Genomic DNA, 22,592 nt, shown 5'->3' on the forward strand with positions numbered 1-22,592 from the left:
TGGCTATGATGACAATCAGAGGCAGTTTTAAATAACTGAATTATTCAACATGCATTTTTGAAAACTAAGCAATCTTTACAATAGGTGTTATTACATGTTAAATTGCAGTCTTCACCAAATCAGAAATTTTAGAACCGACAGAGCAAAACCTTAAGCCGAAATCAGAGACAGCTGGGAAGTATGCATTGGCCTGTTCCTTGTGTGTCAGAAAGAAAAAAAATTGGAGTCTATCCTTGTTCCTATTAGAGCATGGCTTTATTTGTTAGGCTCTTACTGCAAATCTTTTCTTTAAAAAAATGCATCTTAAACTTACACCACTACTACAAAAGCAAATAGATACTATAAAATGAAATGTTACTAATCCATACCTGTTTTTATTGGGAATTATGCCTCTTTCCACTTCCTTGTGGTTTTTACCAATACGAATTGCAAGCCAAGATCCAAGCTTTCCATTGTAAAGTGTATCCACAACACGGAATACTTCACCTTTATTGAAACTCAAGCCATATGGTGATTCTTTTTCATACTCAAAATGTGTCCTGATGTAAAAGGAATCTCCAACATCAGACTCTACAATTCGACGATAAACTAGAAAGAAAAAAAAATAACTTACAAAGATGCATCAAGAAAAATAAATAGCCACAAGAATAAAATTAAAGTTAGGCTGGTGGTACTGCAATTCCAAGTATCCTTTTTCCTGTGAAGCAGGATTATACAGTCAAGACAGTGCACTGTATTCTGCGGCAATGTAGTGTAGCACAAGGTCTCGCTCAAAACATGCCAGTGAGTAAGTACAATTCAGAATGGAAATTCACAGCCTGTTCTCCATGCACAGGCCATCTCCTAGCATTGCCCTTCACCATTTAAGCTTATTCAGCATTGCCCTTGAACATTTGAGCCTACATCGGCCAGGCTCCATATCTCCTGCAATCTTGAAGAGGGTACAGCAGGTACTGAAAAATATCCATCATCATAATTTGGACATTTATAGCTAAAATCCTCAACAGCAATTCTCTGAAAACTGATCAATGTAGGTAAACGTTAACAGCCTGAAATAAGCATTTTTTGCAGGGGGTTAAACCTCGTGCATTCCTCATTTTGGGGGAATGCCTCTCACCCTCTGAACTTGTTTACCTTCATTGTTGCACAACAAAGAAGAAAGAAGGAACCCCTAAAACATTATACAGTGGTCTTGAGAAATCACCTGCTTTACTCAAACATGAGCAAGTGTTTTAAGAGACAATGCATATCTTAAAAATAGAACAGCTTGAATAAATGTATATTTTTACAAGTATGCTTACATCCATAAAATGCATTCTGAGCGTATGCAGAATTTTGTCCCTCTAAGCTACATATGCAGATTTTGTCCCTCTAAGCTGTTTCAGATATCCTGTCCCTCACTGTCTAACTGAACTCTGCTGTAGTTGTAATAGTTACTTTGTGACCATCAATAAGGATTAATCACTTGACAATACCAAACACTAGTTACATATTTGCTATTCTTGAGAAAATGTGCAAATATACATCTGCATATTCTTTCAAAAATGTAAATGAACAAACTTATGATGATCCCTTCCAATGTACAACAGTGAAGAAACTGAAAAACATAATGGATGTAGTAATACATATCAAATTGCTGGTGTCATTTACAGTCACCCCCCTACCCCAACCCCTACAATATGAATGGGTCACTGCTGTTGTTGACAGCATATACTATTACCAGTGTGTGTGTGTGTGTGTCTGGTGCCGTGACAATATTTATAAGAAACACAGACATTTGCAAGAGAAAAATTAAACCTGAAGATTGCAGCATGAGTATCTCATCTCTAGTAAAATCACCACACATCACTGAGTAAACACGGAAATCAGCTGCTTACAATAACTGGTATCAAGTGCTTATTTTACATAGTAACAAGACATGGACTGGATGGCAATACCCTGTTTACTATGGGTGAATGGTGGGTGAGTTCCGATTCAGCCTCATTCACTTTAATGGGAAATTAAGGGATACAGTGGATATAAAATGTGTACATACCCCTGTTAAAAATGTCAGGTTTTTGTGATATAAAAAAACGAGACCACAAGAAATAATTTCAAAACATTTCCCGCCTTTAATGTGACCTATAACCTGTACAATTCAATTGAAAAACAAACCTGTTAGGAGAAAAAATATAAAAAAGTAAAAAACGTACAATAAGCTGGTTGCATAAGTCTGCACACCCTTAAACTAATACATTGCTGAAGCACCTTTTGATTTAATTACAGCACTCAGTCTTCTTGGGTACACACCTGCCATCAATTAGAGAGACTCTGATTAACCCCACATAAAGTTCACGTGTCCTAGTAGGATTTTCCTGACATTTACTCAGTTGCCTGCTACAGCAAAAGTCATGGTTCGCAGACAGCTTACAAAGCATCAAAGAGAGCTCATTTTTGAAAGGTATCAGTCAGGAGAAGGGTACAAAAAAATTTCCACAGCACTGGCTATACCATGGAACACAGTGAAGAAGACAACAATCTTCGGCATTCTCCATACATGTCTGGACTATGGGGTAGGGCTGCAAGACGGAAGCCTTTTCTTACACAGAAAAAACATCCAGGTCCAGCTAAAATTTGCAAAGCAATACATGAAGTCTCCCAAAAGCATGTGGGAAAATGTGTTATGGTCTGATGAGACCAAGATTGAACTTTTTGGCCACAATTCCAAAAACAACACTAAGCATCACCAAAAGAACATCATCCAAACGGTGAAGCATAGTTGTGCCAGTATCATGCTTTGGGATTACTTTTCTTCCTCTAGAACTGGTCAAGGTAGAGGGAATTATGAACAGTTCCAAATACCAGTCACTTTTGGCCCAAAACCTTCAGGCGCCTGCTAGAAAGCTGAAGATTAAGAGGAATTTCACCTTTCAACATGACAATGACCCCAAGTACATATCCAAATCAACTAAAGAATGGCTTCACCAGAAGAAAATTAAAGTTTTGGAATGGCCCAGCCAGAGCCCATACCTAAATCCAATAGAAAATCTCTGGGGTGACATGAAGAGGGGCTGTGCACAATAGATGCCCTCGCAATCTGACAAATTTGGAGGGCTTTTGCAAGGAGGAATGGAAAAATATTGCCAAGTCAAGATGTGCCATGCTGATAGACTCCTACCCAAGAAGACTGAATGCTGTAATTAAATCAAAAGGTGCTTAAACAAAGCATTAGTTTAAGGGTGTACACACGTTTGCAACCTGCTTATTGTACATTTTTTATTTTTCCTCCCAACAGATTTGTTTCTCAATTGAACTGTACAGGTTATAGGTCACATTAAAGGTGGGAAAAGTTTTGAAATGATTTCTTGTGGTCTCATTTTTTACTTTTTTGTTTAAGGGTCACACTGGATACCACCTTCGGCATAAAGGAAGGATTGGTCCTGAGGGACACCTTGTCCGCATGAAAGATGATGAAAGGCTCCACTGCCATGAGGGCCTGTAATTCAGACACCCTTCTTGCTGAAGTGATGGTTAGAAGGAAGGCTGTTTTCCAAAAAAGGAATTTTAACACTGCATTTGCAGCTGGCTCAAAGGGAGGTAGAGTGAGCTTTTCCAATACAAAGTTAAGGTCCCAGGCTAGGACCAGGTAGGTGCTCTCCTGGGTGGTCTTAGGTTTTGGCCCCTCTGAGGAATTGCTTCAGCAGTGGATGAGAGAAAATGGGTGGGCTCTGATTTATAATGTGCTGAAATGGCCAAGGCATGAAATTTGATGGAAGAAAAGGAAAGGTTCTTGTGAAGCATCTCGGTTAAGTATTGAAGAATATGCGGTAAATTAGGCACTGCTGTGTCCATCCCCTGAGTTTGGCTCCAGGAACAGAATTTTTTCCATTTTTCAGCATAGGATTTTCTAGTACTAGGCCTCCTTGCCTCCAGAATAACATCCATCACTTGCTTACTGAGGGATGGTAACGGAGAGATCAGGTAATTAGCCAGGCTGCAAGGTTCAGGGTTTGAAGATGTGGGTGCAGAATCTGGCCCTCCTGCTGGGACAGCAGGGCAGGGGTCTGAGGCAGGTGCCATGGTGCCAGCAGTGACACACTGCGCAAGAGGGGGAACCAGTGTTGGCGCAGCCAGTCCGCTGCAATCAGGATCATCCTTGGTTTGTCCTGTTTGATCTTTAGTAGCACTTTGGAGAGGAGAGGCAGAGGGGGAAAGGCATAAACTGATAGGTTTTTCCAGGTGAAGGACAGACCATCCACTTTCCAAGCTTGTTTGTGGGGAGTCCTTGTGCAGAATTTGTCCACCTGGTAGTTCTGAGGGGAGGCAAACAGGTCTATCTCTGGGCTCCCCCATTTGTTTCTCAACATGTTGAATATCTTTGGTTCCAGTTTCCACTTGTGTGGGTCCATGAGGTTTCTGCTTAGGTCTGCCAGTGTATTCTGCTTGCATGGCAGGAATTCAGCTTGTAGGTGCACTTGGTAGCTCAAGCCGGTGTTCCACAGAGCCATGGCTAGTCTGCAGAGAGGGTATGAGTGGGTTCCCCCCTACTTGTTTATGTACCACATAACAGTGGTGGTGTCCTTTGCCAATAATTGTACTGGAAGAATGTGGTCCTTGAAGGCTGTCAGAGCATTCTGTACAGCTAACATTTCTTTTTGATTGATATGCAGGTGCATTTGACTTGGGTTCCATTTGCCCTGAATGCACTGCCCTGCCATGTGAGCCCCCCTTGTATAGTCTGATGCATCTGTTGTTAGGGTTTGGGCGGCAGGGGGTAGAGTGAATGGCAGTCCCTTGTTTTGGTGGCAGGCCTCTGCCCACCAAAGGAACTCTATCTTTAGACGAGGTATGATAGGAATCATTGATTCTAGGCACTGAGAATGTTGACACCATAGGCTTTTTAGATACCATTGTAGTTTCCTCATATGCAGTCTTGCATATGGAATTAGCAGAATGCAAGAGGCCATGAACCCCAGGGCTTGCAGTATTTTCCTTGCAGATAGCTGGGTCTTTGTGGCCAGTAGTTTGAAGTAGGCTGTCAAATGAACTTATTTCCCTGGCGTGAGGTAAGCCATCTGGGAAGTTGTATTTAAGCTTGCTACCAGGAATACAACTTGTTGGCAGGTACAAGATGTGATTTATTTTCATTTATGGTGTACCCCAGACAAGTTAGCACCTTTTGTACAAATGCCAGATGATTCAATAGTATGTCCTGGCTTTCTGCCTGAATTAGACAATCGTCCAGGTATGGGTATATTTGAATATTTCTTTGCCTGCAAAATGCAATGACTGGAGCTAGGCACTTTGTGAATACTCTGTCCGCAGTAGATAAGCCAAAGGGCAGTGCAGAGAATTGATAGTGCATGTAGCCTACTTTGAAGCGTAGGTATCTTCTGCAAGATTCCCCGATTGGGATGTGCAGGTAGGCTTCCTTTAAATCCAGTGCTGCCAACCAGGCATCTTTGCCTAGCACAGGAAGCAACTGAAGAGTTAGCATCTTGAATTTTGGAATCACCAAAAAGGTGTTTAAGATAGAAATGTCCAGGATAGGACACCATGAGCTGTCTTTTCTGGGTACCAGGAAAAGTCTTGAGCAGAAACCTTGTCCCTTTTCCTCTTCTGGTACAGTTTGAATAGCCTTTATGCTTAAGAGAGAGAGAGTACTTGCCTTTGAGCCTCTGCCCACTGATTTGGGGCTAGATCTGGCCAACCGTTTGGGGTTGGTAACATGTGGAAGTGAAATCTGTATCCTTGGGAAACTATACTTAAAACCCATTTGTCCTGGGTAATGAGTTCCCAGTTTTTTGCCTGCAGAGCAATCTTTCCCCCTAAAGGAGCAGTCAACTGAGAAGTGCTTAGAAGTTTTAAGGTTAAGTCATTGACACAGTTTACCATAGGGGGAGTCTTACTACTCCCTGATTTGGAAGTGGGAGCCCCCCACTGCTTAGTCCTGTGCGTAACCTGGGACTGAAGCCTGGGTGTTCTACTCGTTCTGGGTTTGGACTGAAGGCCTGGAAGAGGCAGGAAAGGACCAATTCTTAGAGGGCGAATGCCTACTAAATCTTGGAGGCTGTACTTATAGGAAACCTTTAACAGTTTGCATAGAGTTAGCTTTTTCCTCCATTTTTTAAGAACAACTTCTGCTTTGTTGCCAAACATGCGGTCCTGATTTAAGGGAGCATCCAGCAATTTATCTTTAACATGATCTGGCAATGACTGCTCCTTAAGCCAAGCATGCTGAATACAGACCCAGTGACAGCACCCGTGCAAGATGCCTCTAATGAATCAAAACCACATTTCAAAGTATGTTTTCAAACCTGTTCAGCAGAATGCATTAAATCCTGTAAATCCTTATTTTCAGCACAGTCAGGAATCAACATCATTTTCTGTTTAAGCAATCCAATAATATGCTGCTGATACTTTAACATATGAAACTGGCAATTTAAGACCCTAATGGCCAAGGTTGCAGAAGTGTATACCTTCTTACCCCATCTATACAGCGCCCTGGAGTCTCTATCAGAGAGGGTAGGATTTTTGGCAGTAGTAGCCTTAATGCCCTTGGGTCCCTGTGAAATGGTCTCAGGATCCACAGTAGGATTTTTAAAAAGGAACTTGTGAGAGTCAGGAACCCTGTAATATCTATTAGGTTTTCTGGGAGCAGGAGGTAAAGAGTCAGGGGTCAAGCTAGATTCCGAAAAGGCAGCATCGTCTAGTACAGGAGGGATAGCTAAAGGCCTATGTTGGGGCAGGAGTAAGAAATCCCTAAGCCTGTGTTTAGAATCAGAGTAATCCTAGCTTTCCCAACGAAAATGCTCCCTAAGAGTATGCAAGGTTTCACCAAAAGAGAAATCCTCTGGGGAGGGAAGCAGAGCGAATAGATTCCTCTGCATCAGAATCCTCATAGGTAGATAAGGGTAAATCCTCGTCATTCAGAGGAAACAAATTTCAGAATCTTGTTCAGAATTATCATAAGCAAATTCAGTCCTAAGTCTCTTAGAGGGGGAAGGTTGGCTTCCCTTGATTAAAGTAATAAGGTCTTCAGCCATTCTTATTTGTTTTTTAGGCATAGAGGCCTGACCATGCGGTCTGGGCGTTGGTTTTCTGGGCATGGTTTGAGATTTAGGCCTTGAAGAAGAAGGCGTCGGTTTAATATGCAAGTCAGTATGCCTGAATACACCGTCAGAAGCCGGTGCCTGCACAGTGGCTCCGGACCCATCCAAGGTAGAGACATCTGCAGGATCCACAGTTGAAGCATCTCACGGCATACTGGACTCTGAATGGGTCTCAGTAGAGGCCTGCGAATCTGAAGTAGCAGGTATCAGGGGCTGTGAAAGCACCTCACTGAGTACCGGCAACTGGCTTAGGAGAAGCCTCGTCGGCAGATTTGGACCTAGGCGGCCTGTCTTTATCTTTGAGTTTTTTCGGAATGTAGGTAGTTGGATGGTTAACCGAAGACATATCTGGATACTTGAACAGAGTACCAAAATATTTAGAGGCATAAATATACAGACGACGAATAATTTGTTGCTTAAATAAGGAACAAAACCAACAGCGAGGTAAGTTGTGGTCAGGGCCTAGACAAGGAATACAGTACGAATGAAAATCTTTATGAGGTATTTGTTTTCCACAAGAAATACAATTACTGACTTTTACTGACATCGGTTTAGAGCAAGAAAAAATTTCCCCAACGGGGTACTTGGCTTTAGTTGAAGACTTCGGTTCTGAAACTCGAAAACGGAAATTTCAGGAGTCGGCTGACCGGCACTTGAGAACTGCTTCTGCTTCGGGCACCGCACGGCAAGAAAGACTGATGTAATGGCGTCGGCTGCATGATTTATACCCCTGACATCACGGAAGATAAGACAGCAACCGACGCAGGACCCAAGACTTTGACAATCAGGCCGACTGAGGGCTACTGCAAGCAGATAACCCAAATGTGATGACTGCAACAGTGAAACACGAACATCATCTGAATATGTGAACCAGATACAGAACATCTTAAACATCTGAAATCTTACAGATTTGGAATGTGATGTACCTGTTAAATCCACAGTTACAAGAAAACAGACAGGTGGAATGAGAGGTAACTGAGACAATTGAGAGAGCATTTTTAATTTTGGAACTTTGATGAAAAGGTTTACGGAACTTTGATGAAAAGGTTTACAAAAGAAAGGTCTGCAACAGGTTTCCAAGTTCCTTCCTTCTTTGACACTAGAAATATTCTTGAATAAAGTCATACCTCCTTTGCATTTAGGAGAACTGGTTCTATATCCCTCTTTGTTTAAACTACCTTTATTTTACTTAGTAAAAACTTGTCCTATTGTATTATTACACTCTAAAAAAAAATCTAACACAAACTTGAGATCATGACCAGCTCCAAGGTCACTAACGTGTACTGCTAATGCACTAGTATTAACAAAGGGGGTGGGGGGGATTTTAAAAATTTCACAGAACAGAGGGGACAGTGGATAGTGCATCTGAATGCAGCATGTTACTCTAAAACCTGTGTTTAAGACATGTCCACTTTACACCAATCACTGTTTTTTTTATAAGCTACATTACAGATAGTCGTTTGGCTATAACTTTAATGGAAGGACAAGTTTTTACTGTGTTACTGATTTACTGTTAGGTTTGTATATAATTAATTCAGATGCACTGTGCTAGTAGGTCTGAAGCAGCAGCCAAGTAGACTGCGAAAGCACTCACAATTTTTTTTTTCTTCGTGTGTATTTTGTTTATTAAAGTTTTGTGTGTCCTCAGCACTGGAGTTCACTCTGGATATTTTACGTATTATAATTTATTTATTTATTTTTTAAAAAAAGAAGCATCTTTATTAAACCATCACTTACAACATAGGCAATCATGCTTTTATATAAATGAAAACTAACACCAATACATTCCTAGTTGCAAGCATTCACAAACCATACTGACAAACACTCCTAGTTAGATACATTATAGGTTCACAGGTAGGTACTAGGCTATCTGCCCCAAGGCATTTATAAGCCTAGCCAGAATGTGTTGGCTTTCGCCGACCCCTTACATTAGTTCCCTGTGCTTCTGTCCAGCACAGCCACTGAAGTGATCCCCAGGGTAAACCTTATACATCGTTTATAATCTGCCCGATCATTTTCAAACATTACATAGTTCATTTAAGTCCTGCCTTCTTTTAAGGGTCATTCCTCCATGTATGTATTTGTTCCCGCAATTCTCTTTTTCCCTATGCAGTTTGTGCCTACCCTTTTCTAAAGATATCAATTCCAGCTGTTTTACCTCTGTTAATATATATTCACTACTTCTAGTATAGTTGGTTTAGATTTTGATTTCTATTTTCTAGTAATTGCTTTTTTGGCAGCCACCATAATTAGACACAGCAAAGCCTTACCATATATCTAGGCAAATGTGAATCTGTATCATAGCTCAGAAAAAAAAAACATCTTCCTCATCACACCAATCTGGCACCCAGTATCTCTGACAGTGCAGCCTGCAGGGAATCCTTAAAGTCCGCCGACTCACTGTACTCCTTGAAAATGTACCCAATTACCTCTTTCTTCTCAGTCACACCTCCAACATTTGCTATCTACCCGAGGAAAAATTCTCTGTAGTCTACTTGGGGTATAACAATATCTATGTAAACATTTCCAAGCAAAAATCCTAAATCTTTTAGATTTTGTCACACATTTGGGAGACATACATACATCCTGCTATTATTTGTGAATTGCTTATCCAGTCTCTTCCCAATCTTTTCTAACCTCCTAATTGATTCTTATAGTTATGCAAAATATATTGTATGCTGTACTAATGATTCCTTTTGTAATGGCAGCTTGTGTTCTAGGTTCTACTAAAAACTCTACCAGTGTTGGTCTTTCATTTAGGACTCCCCTTTTCTTTTTTTTTTGCCTATACTCCGATTATTAATCCTTGACAGGGAAGGCAATCTCTAACATCCAGTCCAAAGAAATGGTTGTAGTCTTCCCATTTTACCTTTGTCTCTGTAGTCATTTGTTCCCAATACTTGTGTTCCTTTGCTAGTTTCTCCAATAAATTCCAGCATCCTCCTGCCTATTGTCTATATCCCTAACTGCAGTCAACCCTATCAGCATAATCTCCCTTCTCCATTCCCACGTTTGCATAATTCTTAGGATACGTTCTGCAACTTTATAGACATAATCATTCAAAATCCCAGCCTATCCTTGTTTCTTGAGCTTCCCCCTGTTTCATCATCACCCTTTCCACTCTGAATTATAGTTTTCTGCTTGTACTATGTATAGGAGCCTTAACTGTGCAGCTCTGAAATACCCCTGCAAATTGGGTAATCCCAATCCACCCTATTCTACTGAAAGAATCAGCTTGTCCCACTTGACTCTTGCAGTCTTCCCCTCCCATATAAAATCCTTCAGGTCTTTATTAATTGCTATTCACAGCTTCTTATTTGGTTGATAAAAATATGCCTGACCTGTGTAAAAGATTAATGGGACTAAAAAAATTTTAACCGCTTGTTATCTTACTATCCATATAACAAAGCTTCCATTTTCTCAGTTTTTGTATTACTTTTTGTTTAGTCTCTTCCCACATATCCTTAACTGCTACACCAGAACCATTGTTAATCCATATTCCTAAATACTTCATTTTATCATGTCTCCATAAATATGAATATTGCTGAACCAATTCATATTTCGGTACATAATTTACTGCTATTGCCTTTGTTTTAGCTTCATTCATTTTATAGCCCAAAAAGATGCAAAATAGTCTCAAAATGTTCCACAACGGTGTAATGTCCCTTTCTGGTTTTATCAGGTATAAAATACCATCATCTGGAAACAGAGCTAGCTTTTCATGACTACCATACCAATTATATCTTTGAATTTCTGAGTCCCTTATTTGCTTTGCCAATGGTACTAAAAATAATGCAAATTACAAAGGGGAAAGAGGACACTGGTTCTACTAGCATTTGACCTAGAATAGGAGGAAGGGATGTTTAGCTGGATGGATGCAGAGGAATCCTTTGAAAAAGAAAGAAGGGAACTCCACTGCCAATTGCATCTTTTTTGTATTTTTGTATGATTCTCAGAAACCACGTGGCTTATTAGGTGCCAATGATGGAAGTGAAGACCTACACTTTGGAAACATTGTACTTTACTTTTTGGGTGAGTGGGGGGGGGGGGAGCATGCTGGGGCACAGAGTCAGTCTGCCTTTTTTTAGATTGTCCTCACTTTTGGGGACCCCTCCCTTCCTTTTTGAACTTCCCTGTCACTGTTTTTTGAAACTTTAAATGTGCCTTGCTGAATTTATTTATTCCATTTCCTATAAAAGGAACTTGAGCTGGAAGAAAAGCTGATTTTTTGGCAGAGAATGTTGAAAAATCTGGAGTAACCCCTGAATTACCTTACCCACCTTCATCAAACTTAAGGGCATCTCTTTATCCAGGAGATAATTCAGGAGCTCAGCACTGACATCCTCTAGCAAATTCTGGTAACAGCCTGGCAAATCTCATTGCTGACCCAGTAGTAGCTGCTCTAAAAAGACCATCAGCAGTGTCATAAGAACACTTTAGTGTGTGTTTGGTTACCTGAGAAACAAGAAATTAAAGAATTCAGAGATATCCGCCTCTGAAGAAAGGAGGTTAGTCATGAACTTTCTCATTGTCAAAAGTTAATAATTTGGACATGCGAGCCTGACAATTCACTAATCTGAATGCTAAGGTGGAAAAAGTATAAACTTTCTTCCCAAGCCTATCAAAGGCTTTTCCATATTTGTTAGAAAAAGAAGTTATGTCCTTACCACAACTTTCCATCTGTGTTGTCGATCTTCAGTCATACTTGACTGATGGGTTCAGTTCCAACCCCTCAAAACAGACTCAACTGCTGTACATAGCTCGCGCCAGCCAAAAAAATCTTGAGCTAAGGCTCTGCCCATAATACCCCTCTTCCCATTACCTCAGATTGAGTTTGCAGAGAAGCAGATAAAATACAAAACCCTAAAGTACAACCCCTATAGCATCCCAGGACTAGGTCCAATACTCCAGAAGTCTCTTGGAGGGGGCAGGAGGGTGGGATGTCAAGAATGAATGAAGATCGACAACACAGATGGAACATTATAGTAAGGACATAACTTCTTTATCTGATGTTGTCAATTTTCATTCATTCTTGACTGATGGGACAGAGTCCCCAGCTACTTTTGAACCTGGGTGGCCCTAAGGAACGATGTTCCTGAATACTGTAGCGCCAACCGATGCTCTTCCCCGGAGACGATGTCTAATTTGATATAACTGATAAAGGTATGAGTAGCAGCCCATGTTGCAGCTGTACATATATCTTCCATAGAGGCCTTGGAATGAAAGACTGCTGAAGAGGAAACAGATCTAGTAGAATGCACCCTAACCGTAGTAGTCAGTTTGCGTTTATTTTGATTGTAGACCAAGGTAACAGTCTCCGAGCCATTTTGATAAGGTAACTTTTGAAACAGGTTTGCAAAATCTGGGGCCTGAAAAGGATAGAAATAACTGGTCTGATTTTCTGGAAGATTTTGTTCTGTACAAGTTAAAACTTAACCGTCTAAGGACATCCAGCACTCACATTTGTTAGAAAGTCTACAGACTGGTTAGTATTAGATTCTGATACAACTTTGGGGTCAAAGGACAGGTTCATTCTTAGTGAGACTCTCTCCTTGTGAAAAATGATGCAAAGATGTTTCACTCAAAGCTTGTAACTTGGAAATTCTTCTAGGAGACGCGATAGCTACTAGGAAGATGGTTTTAGAAGAGAAAAACTTGAGGTCACAAGTAGCTGTGGGCACAAATAGCTGTCAAACTAGATTTTGTAATACCAAGGTCAAATCCCATGCATTCTACAAGATCTTTGCAGGGAGGTTTGAAATGTAAAGTGCCTTTAACAAAGATTTTGCATAAACGGTGAGACATCATGGAATGATCCATCAAGTCAGTCATGAAAATCAGAAATAGCAGCTAAATGAACTTGACTTGTGGAAGTAGTAGCTCCCGATTCAAATAAGGTCGCTAAATAATCCAGGACCTTATCAACTGGAGTTGAGAAGGGGTCTAATGTTGTTTGTACAAGACCAAATCGAAAATCTTTTCCATTTGCTTTGGTAAAACTTTCTGGTAGACTGTTTATGGGAAGCCAGAAGAATCCTCTGGACTGAAGAGGATAAGTTATTTTGCCTGGCAATTATTGGAATTGGAGATACCAAGCAGCCAGCTTGAGATTTTGGAGACTGGGATGCACCAAGCCCTGAGAGTGAGATAGCAGGTCCAGAGCTGGGTCCAGAATGCAGGGGGTGAACCAGATGAGGCAAAAGAAAGGGGAACCAGACTTCGTGGGGCCAATAGGGTGCAATGAGAATTACTCTGCTTCTCAATCTTTGGGCTTTCCTCAAAAACTGAGGAATCAGTGGGATGGGGGGAAAGGTATAAAGACGTCCCGGGGCCAATCAAGGAGAAATGCATCTCTAGGGGACTCCCCCTGAGGGAGAATTAGGGCAAAGTAGCTGCTGCATTTGTTGTTTATTGGAGAGATGAATAGGTCACAGCAACACTGACTCCAACAACTAAATATCTTCATTGCTATGTTGTGCTTGAGAGACCACTTGTGAGGCAGGAGAATGCATCTGCTCAATTTGTCCACAGTTAGGTTGTATTTCCCCAGGATATGCATTGCTACCAGAAAGCAGTTGGAAGCAATAGCCCATTGCCAAATTCTTAGGGCTTCCCGACATAGAGGCTAAGATCTGGTTCCTCCTTGATTGTTGACATACCAGACCACAGACATGTCGTCTGATTAAATTGCAACTGTCCCCAAAGGAAGGACAGATTAGAATACTTGCAACGCTAAAAGCACTGCACTCAATTCTAGGTCAATGATATGCAGATCAGCCTCTTGCGGGGACCAAGAGCCTTGAACAGTCTTTCCCAGATAATGCCTCCCCAACCCCATCTGGGAAGCGTCCGTGGTCACCATGGCTTTGGGCGGAGGGGGAGAAAAGGTGCAACCCCAAAGATTTTCTTCTGGCTTCATCCACCAAGATAAAATCCTTTTTGCAGTGACTTATTAGGATTGGATGAGATATTGGATGCGTTAGAATTGACCATTGTGATGCCAACAGCCACTGAAGAAGCCTCATGCGAAACCATGCTAGGGGTACTAAGGATATAGCTGCTGCCATGTTCCCCAGAGTTTGGAGTACCAGGTGAGCAGGAACTTTGTTTTGGGAAATGCTGGCTTGAACTTGCGACCTTAGCTTCATTAACCTGTGGAGGGGAAGGGAGGATATGCAGGAGAGTGTATTCAGTCTTGCTCCGATGAATTCTAGATTCTGTGTAGAAGTCCATTGTGATTTTTTCCTTGTTTATTGAAATGCCTAGTGCCTCAGCAAAGTGTAGCACAAAGTCTGTGGCATGAAGCAGCAGATGCCTGAAAGGGATGGTGAGAAGCCAGTTGTCTAGGTATGGAAACACTCAGAATCCTTGCAGTCTCAAGTGAGCTATTACGACTGCAATCCATTTGGTGAACACCCTAGGGGCTGTGGTGAGACTGAAGGGCAGTGCACGCAATTGGTAATCACTGGCTTCAAGCTGAAAGCAGAGATATTTTCTGGAGTGCTTGTCCATCTTTATGTGGTAATATACATCCTGAAGACCTACAGAGCACATCCAATTGTCCTTCTCCAGAAAGGGTAGGATGGACTGAACCATGACCATCTGGAATTTTGCCTGTATTACAAATTTGTTCAATAGGCTGAGATCCAGAATTGGCCTCCAATCCCCTGTCTTTTTTGGCACTAAAAAGAATCTCGAGTAAAATCCAGATCCTATTTGGTCTAGTGGGACTTCTTGGATGACTCTTTTTAAAAGCAGCTTTTGGGTTTCTACTGCTGCTAGATCCCTCTGACTGGGTGGAACATCAGGGATTCACTTTTAAAGTCTTGGAAAGAGACTGAATGAAATATGGTAACTTCTGTTGATAATTTTCTGTACCCAAGTATCTGAAGTTATTGTAAGTCAGGCTGACTGGTGCAGTGAAAATCTTCCCCCGACTGCTTCCAGAGGTAAGCAATCGGGCCTCCTTTCAGGAGCGCTGGTAGGGTTGTCCAGAGAATGAATATCTGGAGCTCTGATTATGCGGACCCCCCCCCCCCTCTACCACGGGGAGGACGTTTTCCAGTACAGTACCACCCCTCTGCCCCATGGGGAGTACTCACCAGCTGTGTCATGAAAAGACCCTTGAGATTTTTTGAACCGAATGCCCACAACAGAAAAGGTCTTTTCATCATTCTCACACCTGACTAGCATCTCTAACTTATGGGACAAACAACAAGGAGTTGACAACCAAAGCACTGAAGGAAGATTTGTAGGGTTCTGCGAAGTCACACAAGCGCATCCAGGTGTGTTGCCTTATGGCAACTCCTGTACCCGCTGACCTAGCTGTCCCTTCGGCTGCATGGGAGATAAGCCGAACGGACAAGTTTGAAATAGACCAGAGTGGCAAGCTGCAAGGCAAGCTGGTCCTTAACCTAGTCAGATACTGCTCCTGTAAAGGTGCCCAAAAGCTCAATTATCAGGTCCCTTTGGAGTCTAGTAAAATGTGACAAAAAGTTCAAGGACCTAATAACGAAGGTCGATGATGCAAAAACCCTCTTCCCAAATCTGTCCTTCATCTTAGACTCTAGGTTAGGGGGATGGACAGTAGAACTCTCCTTGGCGAGTTCCTTTTTGGTGGCCACCACCACCACCACAGCATCCACTGCTAGACCCTTTGACCAAAGGGGCTGATCTTCTGAGGCAGTTGTCATTTTATCTGGTTTCTGGGGAATGGGCTCTATGGAATTAGGAACCTTCCACGCCTGCTGAACAATCACCTTAATTAGATCATCAGCCGGTGGGGTCACCCAGGAAGTAAATAGGCAGGCACAAAAAGCCTGCAAAAACAGAGATGCCTCAGAGGATGGGTTTGAGGGCTTCCAATCACCCCTCTGTTTTAGTATTTCTCGGATGTCTCCAAACTAAACATCTTCAGGGGGTGACTGGGGGAACCTTCCCCTTCATCGTAATCTGTGTCTTCGGTGACTGATTCTGGAGAAATGAGGTGCTTCCTTCTTGCATGTCCTTACGGGGTGGCTCTTCAGCGAGAAATTCTGAAGGCTCCGAAGAGGGGGGACCCTAAACAGGTGTGAATTGCAGCTCTTGTGCTTGCTGTCCAGACGTAGTAGACTGTGACAGCTGTGAGACAGAGGATATGAAAATATGGCACTCTGACAAGGAAGGAGCCAGCTGGGTGGCTGTTGAGGCCAAGGCTCTCTCCATGACCTGGAAGGCAGGTTCACCTGAAGAGGAATGGGAGGCCAGAACCGAGAAAGACAACCTCGGAAGTGGAGGGCTCCAAACCATGGAAGGAGATTCAAGGAGGATAAACTGGTGAAGTTTTTGGAGAGTAAGCCTTTGCTCCGGGAGGGAGAGAGGTCTACTTACGTGTGGGAAGACCTCTGGCTGCCAAAAGCTGGTCTACCAATCTAACTACAGCTAATTCAGACAGACTCCTGGAAGAATGGATCAACATTCCCGAAGGGGACTCAGACTTATTCACAAAGGGGTTGGGGAGTTGACCCAAGAATGGGTCCTCAGAAGGGGAGTATCTAGTCCTGGAAAGCTTCACTTGTTCGATTTTCAACACAGTCGGTTGCTGTGCAGAAGGGGAAGCCAGTACTGAATGAGAAGAAAGTGATGCTGGGGCAGAAAATACTGTCAGTACCAAGGAGGCCATGGGTGCAGAAAAGTACAGTTGTGTACACCTACCATAAATGTAGATGTTTGAGTGTATTCACTGTTGCAGTCATCACATTTAGGTTACCTGCTTGCAGTTGCCCTCAGTCGGCCTGATTATCAAAGACTTGGGTCCTGCATCTAATGCGGTCTCATCTTCCGTGACGTCGGGTAGTCAGGGGTATAAAGCATGCAGCAGATGCCATTACATCAGTTTTTCTTGCCCCAGATATCAGGTGCCCCCCTGATGGGAAACAAATTAGATATATATATATATATATATACTGGCACTGTTGCGCTTATCCCTTGAGAATGATTCCAGGCACAAAATCTTTTCCATTTTGCAGCATAAGATTTTCTAGTACTAGGCCTCCTTGCCTCTAAAATGATATCCGTCACTGATTTACTGAGGGGTGGGGTAATTAGCCAGGCTGCTAGGTTCAGGGTTTGCAGCTGAGGGTGTAGAATCTGGTTCTCCTGCTGAGACAACAGGGAAGGAACCTGAGGCAGGTGCCATGGGGTCAAGAGTGATACACTGTGCAAGAGGGAGTACACCAGTGTTGGCGTGGCCAATCTGGTGCAATTAAAATTGTCCTTAGCTTGTCCTGTTTGATCTTTAGTAGTACCTTGGAGAGCAGAGGCAGAGGAGGAAAGGCATAAACTGATAGGCTTTTCCAAATGAAGGATAGAGCATCCACTTTTCAAGCTAGCTTGTGGGGAATCTTGTGCAAAATTTGTCCAATTGATGGTTCTGGGGGGAGGCAAACAGGTCTATATCTGGGCTACCCCAACTTGCTCGTCAACATGTTGAAAATCCTTCGTTCCAGTTTCCACTCGTGTGGGTCCATGGGGTCTCTGCTTAGTCCGTCTGCCAGTGTATTAGGTTTTCCTGGCAGAAATTGAGCTTATAGATTCACTTGGTAGCTCAAGGCTGTGTTCCACAATACCATGGCTAGTCTGCAGAGGGGGTAATAATGTGTACCCCCCTGCTTGTTTATGTACCACATGACAGTGGTGCTTGTCAGTCTTTACCATTAGTTGTCCTGGAAGAATGTGCTCCTTGAAGGCTGTCAGAGAATTCTGTACAGCTAACATTTCCTTTTGATTGACATGCAGGTGCATTTGACTTGGGTTCCATTTGCCCTGAATGCACTTCCCTGCCAGGTGAGCCACCCATGCATAGTCTGATGAGTCTGTTCAGGTTTGGGTGGCAGGGGGGTAGTGTGAACGGTAGTCCCCTGTTTTGGTAGCAGGCCTCTGCCCACCAAAGGAACTCTAGGCGTAGGCAAGGTATGATAGGAATCATTGCTTCTAGATCCTGTGAATGTTGACACCATAGGCTTTTGAGATTCCATTATAGTTTCCTCATATGCAGCCTTACATATAGAATTAGAAGAATGCAGGAGGCCATGAACCCCAAGGCTTGCAGTATTTGCCTTGCAGATAGCTGGGTTTTTGTGGCCACTTGTTTGAACTAGGTTGTCAAATGAATCTGTTTCTCTGGCGTGAGAAAAGCCATTTGGGAAGTTGTATTCAAGCTTGCTCCCAGGAATATAATTTGTTGACAGGGTACCAGGTGTGATTTATTCTCAATTATGGTGTACCCCAGGACAAGTCAGAACCCTTTGAACAAAGGCCAGATGATTCAAAAGTATGTCCTGGCTTTCTGCCTGAATTAGACAATCGTCCAGGTATGGGTACATTTGAATATTTCTTTGCCTGCAAAAGGCAATGACTAGAGCTAGGCACTTTGTGAACACCCTGGGCGCAGTAGATAAGCCAAAGGACAGTGCAGAGAACTGATGTGCATGTAGCCTGCTTTGAAGCGTAGGTATCTTCTGCAAGACTCCCTGATAGGGATGTGCAGGTATGCTTCTTTTAAGTCTAGTGTTGCCAACCATGCATCTTTGCCTAGCATAGAAAGCAGCTGGTGAAGAGTCAGCATATTGAATTTTGGTTTCACCAGAAAGGTGTTTAGAGAAGAAAGGTCCAAGATAGGATGCCATGTATTGCCTTTTCTGGGTACCAGGAAAAGTCTGGAATAGAAACCTTGTCCCTTTTCCTCTTATGGTACCAAATGAATAGCCCCCATGCTCGAGAGAGAGAGAACTTGTTTCTGGGCTTCTGTCCACTGATTTGGGGGTAGATCTGGCCACCCACTTGGTGTTGGTAAAGTGTGGAAGTGAAATCTGTATCCTTGGGACACTATATTTAAAACCCATTTGTCCTGGGTAATGAGTTCCCAGTTTTTGGCCTGCCGACCAATCTTTCCGTTTAAAGAAGCATTCAGTTGGGAAGTGCTTGGAAGTTTTAAAAGCAAGTCATTGAGACAGTTTTCCATAGGGTGGAGTCTTACTACTACCAGATTTGGGTGCCGAAATCTCCCACTGCTTAGTCTTGTGTGTCCCCTGGGACTGAAATCTGGGGTTTCTGCTGTGTCTGGGTTTGGCTTGAGAAGGCCTGGAAAGGACCAATTCTTAGAGGGTCAATGCCTACTAAATCTAGGAGGCTGAACTTGCAAGAAATAGTACAGTTGTGTACACTTACCATAAATGTAGATGTTCGAGTGTATTCACTGTTGCAGTCAATACATTTGGGTAATCTGTTGGCAGGTTGCCCTCAGTCGGCCTGATTAACAAAGTCTTGGGTCCTGCATTGGCTGCTGTCCCTTCTTCCATGACGTCAGGTCATCAGGGGTATAAAACATGCAGCAAACGTCATTACATCAGTTTTTCTTGCCCCAGATGTCAGGTGCCCCCCAAATGGGGATCTATATATATATATATATATATATATAAAAAACGCAAAAAATATATACTTCCAAACAAAAGCAAATACACCAAAAAGGCTTTTAAGCATAGTAAAAGAAAGTAGAAGTATAGTAAGAGAAAAACAGGGGGCCGGAGGGTGGGTAACCAGGACTGCAACAGTGAACACACTAGAACATCTACATTTATGGTAAGTGTACACAACTGTACTACGTTCTTCGTGTTTCACTGTTGCAGTCATTACATTTGGGTAGATTCCCAAAGCTATGTTTGGTAGGATGGATTTATACAGCATTAGGACCAGCTATAAGGCCCTGCAGGACAGCAGTGGCAAAGCCAGCTCTGGATTTAGAGAAGAAAGGTAAATGGTAATGTTTGGAGAACCTATGAACTGAGCTCCACGTAGCAGCTTCTAGAATGTCTTTGGTAGGAACGCCTCTGAGAAAGGCTGTAGAAGTAGATGCAGCCCTGGTGGAATGAGATCTGATCACCTGGGGGATAGCTTTACCATGGTGCATATATCAAAAATGAATACAATGGCTTATCCATTTGGAAATAGTCTGCTTTGAAATAGCCTTTCCCTCTGCCCCTGCAGCAAATGCCACCAGTAGTTGTTCAGATTTTCTTAGAGATTTTGTCCTGTTAAAGTAAAATTTAAGTTGTCTGTGCACATCCAATGAATGCAGAATCCGCTCCTCCTTGTTCTGTGGATTGGGAAAGAAAGTTGACAAAGGAATGGTCTTAAGAGCCACACTGGATACCACCTTAGGCATGAAGGATGGATTGGTCCTGAGAGACACCCTGTCTACATGAAAAATAATGAATGGCTCCACTGCCATAAGAGCCTGTAATTCAGAAATCCTTCTAGCTGAAGTGACTGCTAAAAAGAAAGCTGTTTTCCAGGAGAGAAATTTTTAGGTCTGCAGTAGCAGCTGGCTCGAAAGGAGGGAGAATGAGTTTTTCCAATATAAAATTGAGGTCCCAGGCAGGGGTTGGTGCTCTCCTGGGAGGTCTTAAGTTTTTGGCCCCTCTGAGCTACTGCTTTAGCAGAGGATGAGAAAAGAGGGGAGGTTCTGTGTTGTAATGAGCTGAAATGGCAGAGGCATGGATTTTTACGGAAGAAAAGGACAGGCCCATGTGAAGCATCTCAGTTAAGTATTGTAAAATCTGAGGAATACTGGACACTGCTGTGCTTAATCCTTGTGATTAGTTACAGGCACAGAATCTTTTCCATTTGTCAGCATAAGATTTTCTAGTACTAGTCCTTCCCGACTCTAAAATGACATCCATCACAGATTTGCTGAGGGATGCTAAGGGTGAATTTAGGTGATTAGCCACGCTGCAAGATTCAAAGTTTGGAGCTGTGTGTGCAGAATTTCGTTGTTCTGCTGAGACAGTAAAGTAAGGTGTCTGAGGCAGGTGTCACGGAGGAAGGTGTGACACATTGTGCAGGAGTGGGTACCAGTGTTGGCGAGGCCAGTCTGGAGCAATCAGAAACATTTTTGGTTTGTCCTGTCTGACTTTTAGTACAACTTTGGAGAGCAGAGGCAGAGGGGGAAAAGCATAGACTGATAGGTTTTTCCAGCTGAATGATAGAGCATTAACTTTCCAAGCCTTTTTGTGATGAGTTCTTGTGCAGAATTTGTCCAACTGATAGATATTTTTGCCTCACCCCAGAACTATGTCTGGACTCCCCCATTTGCGTGTCAACATGTTGAAAATCCATGATTCCAGTTTCCATTCTTGAGAGTCCATGAGATTTCTGCTAAGTTTGTCTGCCAGCTTGTAGTTGTACTTGGTATGCCAAGGCAGTGTTCCACAATGCCATGGCTAGTCTGCAAAGGAGTGTGTACCCCCTGCTTGTTTATGTACCACATATGTCTGTCTTTATCAGTAATTGTCCTGGATGAAGGTAGTCCTTGAAGGATGTCAGTGCACTCTGTAGAGCTAGCATCTCTTTCTGACTGATATGAAGATGCATTTGATTTGGGCTCCATTTTCCCTGAATGCACTTCCCTGCCAGATGAGTCTCCCAAGCATAGTCTGATGCATCTGTAGTCAGGGTTTGGGTGGCAGGGGGGGTGGAGTGAATGGCAGTCCCTTGTTTTGGTGGCAGGCCTCTGCCCACCATAGGAACTCTAGTTGCAGGGTGGGTATGATAGTAATCATTGTTTCCAGGCTGTGACAATGTTGACTCCATAAACTTTTTTAGTACCACTGAAGTTTCCTCATATGCAGTCTTGCATATGGAATGCAGGAGGCCATGAACCCCAAAGGCTTGCAGAATTTGCCTTGCAGATAGCAGGGTTTTTGAGGCCACCTGTTTGAAGTAAGTTACCAAATGAATTTGCTTTTATGGTGTAAGGAAAGCCATCTGGGCAGTTGTATTCAAGCTTGCACCCAGGAATGTAATTTTTTGAGAGGGTACCAGTAGTGATTTATTTTTGTTTATGGTGTACCCTAGACAACTTAGAGCCCTTTTTACAAACACCAGATGCTTTAGAAGAATGTCCTTATTTTCTGCCTGAATTAGACAATCGTCCAGGTATGGCTATATTTGAATATTTCTTTGCCTGCAAAATGCAATTACTGGAGCCAGACACTTTGTGAAGACCCTGGGCGCAGTAGATAAGTCAAAGGGCAGTGCAGAGAACTGGTAAAACAAGTAGCCTGCTTTGAAGCGGAGGTATAGGTTCATAGGTTCATACTAGGCTATCTGCCCAAGGGCATTTATAAGCCTAGCCCATAGTTATGTGGCTTTCGCCACCCCTTTAGTTTGAATAAAAACTATGCCTATCATTTTTCTGTGCCTCTGTCAAGCAGTGACACTGAAGTAATACCTGGGGTATATCTGCGATCTCCCATCCATTGGTCAAGATTCCTCTTGAACAAGGCCAGCGAGGTGCTCTGCCTCACATGTACCGGGATTTTGTTCCACAGCATAGGGAGTCTCTGGGTGATGAATCTGTCCCTCCAGCACGTTCTATTTATAACCATGTCAAGGTTTAAGTCTCCGCCCTTGTGGTTCTGAGGGATCTAGATTTTTGAGGTGAAGCATATTCATCAAATCTGG

The 22,592-nt window shown here is 42.7% G+C and overlaps 1 protein-coding gene across 7 annotated transcripts in view; it reads right to left on the reverse strand.

Moving 5' to 3' along the window:
• TJP1 (tight junction protein 1) overlaps positions 1-22,592 on the reverse strand; it is a 2,268,071-nt gene that overhangs the window by 1,384,255 nt on the left and 861,224 nt on the right. For all 7 annotated transcript variants that reach the window (XM_044078564.1, XM_044078565.1, XM_044078562.1 and 4 more), the window contains exon 12: positions 369-588. In XM_044078564.1, the coding sequence (XP_043934499.1) occupies positions 369-588 (220 nt within the window). The remainder of the gene's footprint in view (positions 1-368; positions 589-22,592) is intronic.

Source organism: Protopterus annectens, chromosome 7.part1 (assembly GCF_019279795.1).
Source record: "Protopterus annectens isolate FY-2018-M chromosome 7.part1, PAN1.0, whole genome shotgun sequence".
NCBI lineage: Eukaryota > Metazoa > Chordata > Ceratodontiformes > Protopteridae > Protopterus > Protopterus annectens.